We start from the raw sequence: 9,274 nt of genomic DNA, 5'->3' as shown, positions 1-9,274 counted from the left end.
ATATATATATATAAATCCGAATTTTTCTCAGTTTTTTTTCATATTCTTCTCAGTTTTGTTTTTCATATTTTCTCAGTTTTCTCGTTTTTTTTTCATATTTACAAATTTTTTTCATATATAAAATTGGATTAAGGGATTCGATTTTGATATATATGTTTTTCATTTTTTTTTATTGTTGCAGAGATGCAAACAAAGAAAACAAACAATTTTGTAAAAACTTTTTATTAAAAAAATCAATGTGTTGTCATTTTTTTGTCTTCAAAACAGCAAAATATTTAAACTGCCACGTCATCAATACAGAGAAGGGTTATATTGCGGGTGACTTTTGAGATTATAGTATTGACCTGCATTTTTTTGATGGGGAGGGTTTTCTTGCAAAAAAATATTACTTAAATGGTTTTTTTGCACAAAACCCATAAAAAACACTAACAATCCCGATTTTCTAGTTTCATATCTATCGTATTCACAATTTTGAATGAAGTTAAAATATCGAGAAAATGAAAAATTGTTATGATTATGGTTGTGACAAGAATGAAACGCTTCCACGAGATTGTAATTGTAATAGTGTTTTAACGATTGCGTTGAAAATTTTGCGTTGAAAATTTTGACCACGATAGATAGAAAACTGGAAAATTGAAATAGTTAACGTATAATTTATCAACTCTAAATTAGTTTACGTACTTTCCTGGCAACAATTTTTTTTGTATAATTTTCTACATAAACTAAATAAATCATTATTTTTTTTTAGAATTTTTCCTAAAATCAGATTACAAAGCCATTTTTTTCACTTCTTTTTAGCAATTCTATTTACTTTATGTATATAAATCTGATCAAAAGAAAAAGCAGTAGAAAATAATAATAAACAATCGGACGGTGGAGAATGGTTTATGTAGAAACAAAAAAAACCTATAATCCCAAACGCAATAATAATAAGACGCGTTACACAAGAATCATATTTGTGGCTCTGGTTTCTCCATCCAAACCAAAACAACACCCAAACCTCGTCCACACCCAAAATGTGAAAAAAACTCTCAAAAACCAACCACACAACAATCTCTTTCTCATTAGAACCGATCAGAGAGAGACACAGAGAGAAGCTGATTTGATTATGGCTGCTGCTTCGATATCTGCAACTGGATGTAATCGAGGTTTGCTAGGAACTTCCTTCTATGGAGGTTGGGGAAGTTCCATCTCCGGAGAAGATTTCAAGACACTTGCGCCGCCGCAACAAGCACGAGTCTCACGGAAAGCTATCAGAGCAGTGCCTATGATGAAGAATGTTAATGAAGGCAAAGGGTTATTTGCACCTATAGTTGTTGTTACACGCAACATAGTAGGCAAGAAGAGGTTTAATCAGCTTAGAGGCAAAGCCATTGCTTTACACTCTCAGGTTTTGTTTTTTTTTTTGTTTTGTGCCTTTTCGGACAAACATGTTCCACTGTTTTGTCTGAAAAAACCATGTTTGTCTGAAAAAACTAGATCTAACTATGGTTTTGTTCTTTTTTTTTCAGGTGATTACAGAGTTCTGCAAATCTATTGGAGCAGATGCTAAACAGAGACAAGGGCTTATTAGGCTTGCTAAGAAGAATGGAGAGAGGCTTGGCTTTCTTGCTTAGTTCTTGAAAAAGAACAAATCTTTTCCTCTGTTTTTCGTCTGTATACACTCTCCTCATGTTGTTCTCTTTGTCTAGATGTATTTTGTTCAAAACCTATAATCTTGATTTTTGTTACATTGCTCAAACAAAACACATGACTGCTGCCATTCTCAATTCTCATCTGATAGTTCATAGTTGTGTTTGCAATACTCAGATACTCGTATATGTAGCAAACAAATGAGAATGTTCATTGTTCAGTAAGGTCTTAGTATTCTCACTAATCATATATGCAAACATGTAATATTGTCACTCTTTCAAGATTGAAGTTTGAGACATGTCTCAAGCCTAATTACTACTCTAAATATCTGAAACAAGAAAAAAAGATTGAGAAAAGACAGTAAGCTTTGCTTTCTAGTTAGGTATCTCGTTTCTCGACAAAGAAGGGGGACTAATTCTCATCTGATAGTTGTGTTTGCGATACTCAGATACTTGTATATATAGCAAAGAAATGAGAATGTTCATTGTTCAGTATGGTCTTAGTTGAATTAGTATTCTCACTAATCGTAAATACAAACATGTAATATTGTCACTCTTTCAAGATTGAAGCATGAAGCCTGTCTCAAGCCTAATCACTACTCTGAAACAACGGATTGAGAAAAGACGGTATGCTTCGCTTTCTATTGAGTTATCTTGTATCTCGACAAAGATGGGGGAGTTCAAGATCAGGAGGAGAGGTATTAAGATCAAAGTGTTAACAGCTTAATATGTCGAATGAAGTTGTCATCGCGGAAACTTGATATATAGCTTCAACTCGACATTTATTTTACAAGTTAAACTATGTTTTTCTAGCTAAGCACTTGTTACTAAAGGTTTCAGAAGGTCCACTTGTTCATGTTGAGCCATTGAAACTATTGGAAAAGGAAATTTTAGTAATGAAGTTGAAATTGAGCCAAATTGACAAATCTTCGTCTACACAAAGCGGAATTTCCTCCACCTCCGAACGCCGAAAACCGCCCATTCATACTCAGCAAGTAATATTTGTTTGCATCAGTACACAATTTCATGAGGTACTTGAGACCCTGACTCATACACATACAGTAAAACCTCTATAAATTAATAATGTTGAGACCACAATATTTTATTAATTTATAGTGATATTAATTTATCTATAAATTAATATTTATTATTTTATAGTGTAAATTAATAATTATTAATTTATCTATAAATTAATATTTATTAGTAGTATTTTTAACTTTTAAAGTTTTTTGAAAATATGAATTGGGACAAAAATAAGATTCGTTTTAAAATTGTATAAATGTTTGTAGTTTAGAATTGAATTTTATATTTAGAAAAATAATTTAACAATACATTAAAAATATAAAAATAAATAGAGTTATATACAAAAAAGATAAATATGTTAAAACCTTAATTGTTATCTTATAACATCCTATAAAACTAAACAAAAAATTGAATATGATGCATATTTATAAATAGAAAACATAAAGAAAAATTTGGTTATTTTGTAAGGTTATGGAGTATATTCTAAGATTATAGTTTAAAAATATAATATAAATATTATTTATAGAGATGAGGTATAGGAGAAAAAATCATTTTTACAAAAAAAGTAAAAGCATATTTCAACATATCTAATTATATATATAAGATAGATATATATATAGTGATTATTAATTTATGATATTATTGGGACTATATTTTACACAGGAATGTCAAAAAGTTATTATTTTATTATTTTATCAAATTTAGTTAATTTTTACACTGGCCCGACTTGGAACCAGCAAAATTTATTAATTTATAGTGGTTATTATTTATAGAGTATTAATTTATAGAGGTTTTACTGTATACTTAATTAAGAGCCTTAACTTATATTTTTAGGGGCACAACAATGAAGGTAAAAGATAGAAGATGGTCATCTGCAAAAAAAGAAAAGGAGCAATCCATCTTCAACTTCTCTTGAACAAGTTTGCATCAATCAATTCAACATTTTGCAACAACACAAAGTAAGACACTGGAGCTGATTAAACTAGCGGATCTTCTATTAGTATATTTCATAGTAATATTTTAGGGATGTTCAGTATTAGTCTATTAGCAAAGTAAATGCTTTGTTGCTATGAGCTTTCTTAGAAACGAAAGGCATGAGATAGAACGCTACTTTATAGTGTTTTCAATTACGAAAAAATTAAAACAAAAACTATTTTCAACTGCTAGGCATTGAACCCAAAATTCAATCAAAGCCATATTTTTGAAACGGGAAAAACCCGCAAAATACTCCATTTAATTTTATTTTGGCCGTTTAATACCTGCATTATTAAATTTAGAATAAAAATACTTGGTTTAATTTTTGTTGTAACAAAAAAATTTTGTTTTATTAATGTTGGTAAATCTATACGTTCGAGTTAACAGCCGTTAACGCTGGTCACGGAATCGTTAAACGCAGTTAGAAGTTTACTTCACGTGGTTAATTAGTCTAAACATAAGACACTGTTACCCTTTGTCTTTTATCTACTCGATTTGGGTTTCTAAGAACCCTAAATCAAAAAAAATTCAAAATTCATAGTGAAACAGAGAATGGTGAGCCAAACTTCAGGGTCTTTTGATGCGAATTCAAGCCATAGCTGGGGTCCTCTTTGCAGCAGTTGTGGTAGAGTTTCGATTGTCGCAAAGTCATGGACCAATGACAATCCGGGAAGAAGATTCAACAGATGTGGTGTTCATGGATTCTTGAGTTGGGTGGATGAACAGAAGCCATACGGTTGGCAGAAATTAAGCTTAGAGGCAAGAGATAATAAATAACTTTGTATGGTTTTTAAAATATCAAAATACTAATCTTTTTTTTTATGTGGTTATAAAGATTTCAATGGAAATAACACAAAACTAGAGAAATAAATAACTTTGTATAGTTTTTCTTCGATAAAATGAAATAAAAAATTAAATCAAAATTTTTTTTTTTGCTTTCTATAATGTTAAGGAAGAAATTAAACAAGAACAAGAGCAAGAAACAAAATTTTATTTTGGTTTTTGAATTCATAAGAATTAAAACAACAAAACTGAAAAAAACATTGAGAAGATAAAGGTTGGATGAACACAATCTGGGTTGATAAGAAATTTTAGCTGTGATACCAGATGATATATATAGGCTCGGAATCCACCAAGGCTACTTGATCAAAAGATGTCAAGAGTTGTCAAGCTTTGGTGCGAAAGATGAATAAAAGTAGATATGGAGATGGAGTTCGCTATTGATTCCACAATCACACACAAACAAGAAGGCTTGATACCACAAGCAATCTGATCGGTAAATCAGTAGAAAAGAAATGATTCCACACTTAGATTCTAAAGACAAGAATAATAACAAAGACACAACTTTCTAAGAAAAACAATTGTTTATTGAATCAATGATAATGTGTGCTTTACAATGAATCACGAGCTGAGCTTTTATAGGCTCAATATACAATGGCACTAGAGTCTAAAACAAGAAAACAAATCGCAAAACATAAAGAATATAGCCGTTGGAGCTTTGTTGGCAAAATCGGCCAAATTAAGGAAAGTCTTTAAGCTTGTATCTTGAGAGCTTGGAGAGATAGGTGCGACATCTTGGGACACTCTGGGATGTGTGTAGTGTCTTTAAACGCAGCAGCTTTGATAGAGAAAGAGCCTTTGTATATTTAAATCTCCATTTCTGAATGCTTCTAGAATAGGAAAGTTTAGGTGCAAGACGATTCGCCTAATCCTCTGGATACTATATAGGGGATAGACTAGATCAATATCCGTGTTGTAGCATGGATTATATTTTATTTTACTTATTTTATATTTTATATAGTAAAAAACTATAGATAAGAAAAAAAGAAAAAGTTGTTTATATTAGAAATATTGTTTTTTCAAAGATTATTTATTATTAACCTAATGTTACTGGAGTTTTTATAAACATCTTAGGAAAGGAGTAAAATATTGTTTTCAATTGAAAAAAAATGAGGAAAGTTTGTAAAACTTTATCTAAAGTTTGAACCTTCTTACCAATTTTTAAGACATGCAAAACGGTAATGAACGGAATATTGACATATTCAATTAACTAAAATATTTTTTCTTGGAAAGGAAAACGTCAAAAAGGAGTAACTCATTTATTTACATAATATAAATATAAAAATAATAATTAGATGGATAGGTAAAATTATTTTATCTTCAATATCTTTTTTTTTTAATCCATGGGTAGTAGAAACGCCAAGATAACAACCATTCATTCACAAAGGTTTTTACATTAAAATTTAATTAAATAAATATATTGTGACTCTACGGTTTTATTTTATTTTTGAGATTTTATTGTTATTATATTGTAGACGAAAGATAAAAACCTGTAAAATGAGAGTGTCGCGCACGTGGATCTCACTCGCGGCGAGTTATTTCCCAAAAAGTTTTCTTCTTCTAATTACAAATTTGTGCACCGACGTTAGGTTCTCTGTCAATTCTGGTGACGATGAGGACCCTTCGGCTCTGGTTCTTTATCCGCGATTCATTGCATCTTCACGATGAAGCTATTGGCTCAAAATCAAGAGAGCAGCAGAGACGGGAAGCATATGTGAGACAGCGCTAGTATGAGATCTATAGGTGGTGCGGCGACACAAAGTGGAAGAGGGAGATTCATGGCGAAGATTGAGAGAGGAGAGTAGTGAGATTTAGGGTCTTGAGTCATAGAAAAATAAAATTATTGTAGATAATTTTCAACTTTTTTTACTGAATAATCAATTACTTTATATGGTCAATTTGAATATATATATTTCGAAAGAAGATATAATTTTTTTGAAAGTGTTTAGAAAAATGTATGTACTCTACGTGATTTGTTTATCGCATTGATAATATATATAAAAAAAAAGAAAAAGAAAAAAAAGAACCATGTCAAATTATGTATTTAAAGTTAGCGAACAATAGTAATATTAAATATCAGTAGAAATTATAATGAAATGTACGACTATAAGTTGAAAAAGAAATATTAGGAAAAATGTAATCTCCACTCACGAGTCACCACCCTCACCTTTGGTGGCAGCCACCATTGTAGTTACCGCCACCGAGACCGATAAGCTTTGCTAGAATTGCCATCATTGGGAGGACCCTCACCAGAACTACATCGGCTGGAACCACCGCCTCCAAAACCACCGCCTAGACTAAGGTTGAAATCACCACCACGGCCAAAACATTCCATACCCTTAATGCTATTTACTTAATTGATATATAATAATATAATTCTGTATTCTTAAAATTTTATTACTAGAAATGTCTGTTTCGCATATAGAGTCAGAAAACAAAAAAAGAATAAGAATCGTAATAGCAAAAAAAAAAAAAGAAAAAGGAAAAAGAAAGGAATTTAAAATGTTAAAACGATGACGTAGTAACCAAAACACGCAGCCACCTAGGCCTGGGCATAAAATTCGAATCCGAATTCGAAAATCCGAACCGAACCGAACAGAAAAAATTGGATTAAAACCGAACCGATATTGGAAAAATAACCGATCGGTTGTTAGCTTTCATTATTTTTGGATATCGGATTAAACCCGATCCAAACCGATATCCAATAGATATCCATATATAACCGAACTTATAATATATACTTTAATATCTTTAGGATATATACGTTTGCCGCATATCGGATTAAAAATTATTTTTAATTGATTTAGGATGTCACTGAATTTTGCTACTTTTTCATTAGGAATTTATGGTTTAGCTTGATTTATTTAAAGCTTTTATGCATCGACACAGTTTTATGCTTCAATTTTATATATTGGTATGGTATTATGTTAGTTGGTTCTTTGAACTTGTCATTTGCCTCATTTCTACTTTTTATATATACTTGGATAGTATGGATTATTTGAGTATAATTGAATTTAAAAATATCCGAATAAAACCGAATCTAATAAATTTTGGTTAAAATTTAATTATCACAATTATATTCAAACCGAACCGAAATCCGAAATATCCGAATGGAAACCGAACCGAATTTTATAAATATTCGAATGGATGTTAGAATCAATATCTAAAAAATCCGAAAACCGAAAAATCCGAACCGAACCCGATCCGATATCCGAACGCCCAGATCTGAGACACCAAAAAAGTAAAAGAAAAAAAAAAAGAAAAAAAAAAGTAAACACGCTAAAGATGGAAATTAATATTTTCTTAGTAAATCACGTCGGTTATCAAATTATTTATTTACGAGAAAGCGTCTTCTCTCTCTCTTTATATCTCTATCTCTATCTCTCTCGAAACCAAACCTAACAATTATCAAACACCATGGAAACTCTCGACTGGTCGAAGCTCCCTCTGGATATCCTCAGATCTCTGTTTGAGCTTTTGAGTTTTGTGGATTTCCATCGAGCTAAGATGGTTTGTTCCAACTGGTATCATGTTTCGAAAGAAACAGTCCCCCGGAAAAGCTTATCTCCATACCTAATCCTTTTTCCAGACGACACTACTGATTGCTTGCAATACAAGCCATACGAAAAAGACATAATTTACACGAGAGCAGCTCCGAGTCGATTGCTTGCAAGTTGCGGTAAATGGTTGCTGATGATAGATTCTCGATCAAGATTGTATATTATAGATGTGTTTAGTGGGAATAAGATTGATCTTCCTCCATTAGAGTCGCTCCTATCAAACGACTATGCTCTGAAAGATAGAGGAGATAAGGAGTTTGAATGGGAATCAAGTGACGGCTCTGTTTACATATTATACGCCGATGAAATTAGGGGACGTTTGTGGGTAGACGAGAAGACAGATGAGTTGGCTTTGGTTTGGTTCTTTGACTCCCCTCCTTGTTTTTTAGGGTTTTACAAGAAAGGCAATGCTCATTACGATCTCATTCCCATTACTTATGGTATCCCCAAGGTGTTAACTGGAATGCTCTCTCTGGTTCTTCGGGGTTACCGTCTATACATCTTGACGCTGCGTCGTTTCGTTCGAATCATAGATTTTTCTAGGCAGCATGGTTTCGAAGAAGTCAACACCGGCGGCACCGGGAGTGACCCATCCCCAAAGTTTCCTCCTCCCGAATGTAATTGTTATTTTAGCATCGCTATTACTACAGCAGGTGAGGTTTTGTTTGTCACAGAAACAAAAATGGCCTTCCGTATTTACAAGATGGATCCTAATGCTGAACCAGATGACAACATGCCTGATCTTCTTGACGTAGATTCTCTTGGTGATGAGGCTTTGCTTCTCGACTTGGGTATTACCGTCCCTGCTAACCATACCCTTAGTATCAAACCAAACTCGGTATATTTCACTCATCATAACCTTATTCGCTCCAACGCCAATTGGAACAAACCCGACAATTTCCTGCCACCTTATGTTGTGGACATCTGTGTGTTCAATCTTTCAACCAAGACCCTCGAGCCTTTCCCTGCTCCCTCCAACATGACTCTCAAGGATGCTCGATGGATTTTCTCTTGATGGACTTAGATTCCAATCTCCCGACATGAGGAGATTGATAGCAACGTTGATACTCCGCCCCGCATAACTATTATGACATTTTCTGCTTTTTTTAAACTCTTGTTAGAGACTTGAATAAATGTTTGAGAAAAGAGGAATATGTTCTCATTTTCATCTACTTAGTACATGCTCCTTTGACAAATTAATACTTTGAATTCTGCTACTCTTTCATCTCTGGATTCTCCGTGCGC

At 32.5% G+C, this 9,274-nt stretch overlaps 2 protein-coding genes across 2 annotated transcripts; both read left to right on the top strand.

The window, feature by feature from the left end:
* Positions 1–976: 976 nt before the first annotated feature.
* On the top strand, positions 977–1,785 carry LOC17891026 (protein PROTON GRADIENT REGULATION 5, chloroplastic). Its single transcript, XM_006298585.2, has 2 exons — positions 977–1,390; positions 1,512–1,785. The coding sequence occupies exons 1-2, from the start codon at positions 1,109–1,111 to the stop codon at positions 1,614–1,616; spliced, it is 387 nt and encodes a 128-aa protein (XP_006298647.2). The 5' UTR covers positions 977–1,108; the 3' UTR covers positions 1,617–1,785.
* Positions 1,786–7,886: 6,101 nt separating this feature from the next.
* On the top strand, positions 7,887–9,044 carry LOC17893601 (F-box protein At2g14290). Its single transcript, XM_006297819.2, has one exon. The coding sequence runs from the start codon at positions 7,887–7,889 to the stop codon at positions 9,042–9,044; it is 1,158 nt and encodes a 385-aa protein (XP_006297881.1).
* The last annotated feature ends 230 nt before the right edge of the window (positions 9,045–9,274 follow it).

The sequence above is a fragment of the Capsella rubella genome, unplaced genomic scaffold (genome assembly GCF_000375325.1).
Source record: "Capsella rubella cultivar Monte Gargano unplaced genomic scaffold, Caprub1_0 scaffold_3, whole genome shotgun sequence".
In the NCBI taxonomy this organism is placed as follows: domain Eukaryota; kingdom Viridiplantae; phylum Streptophyta; class Magnoliopsida; order Brassicales; family Brassicaceae; genus Capsella; species Capsella rubella.
This window is presented reverse-complemented; position numbering and strand designations above follow the sequence as displayed.

What these genes read in the sequence shown, in the direction of transcription:
- LOC17891026 (XM_006298585.2), top strand. Translation starts at nt 1,109, where the DNA reads ATGGCTGCTGCTTCGATATCTGCAACTGGATGTAATCGAGGTTTGCTA. An exon ending in CCATTGCTTTACACTCTCAG is followed by an intron (nt 1,391 to 1,511) that starts GTTTTGTTTTTT and finishes TTTTTTTTTCAG; the next exon opens with GTGATTACAGAGTTCTGCAA.
- LOC17893601 (XM_006297819.2), top strand. Translation starts at nt 7,887, where the DNA reads ATGGAAACTCTCGACTGGTCGAAGCTCCCTCTGGATATCCTCAGATCT.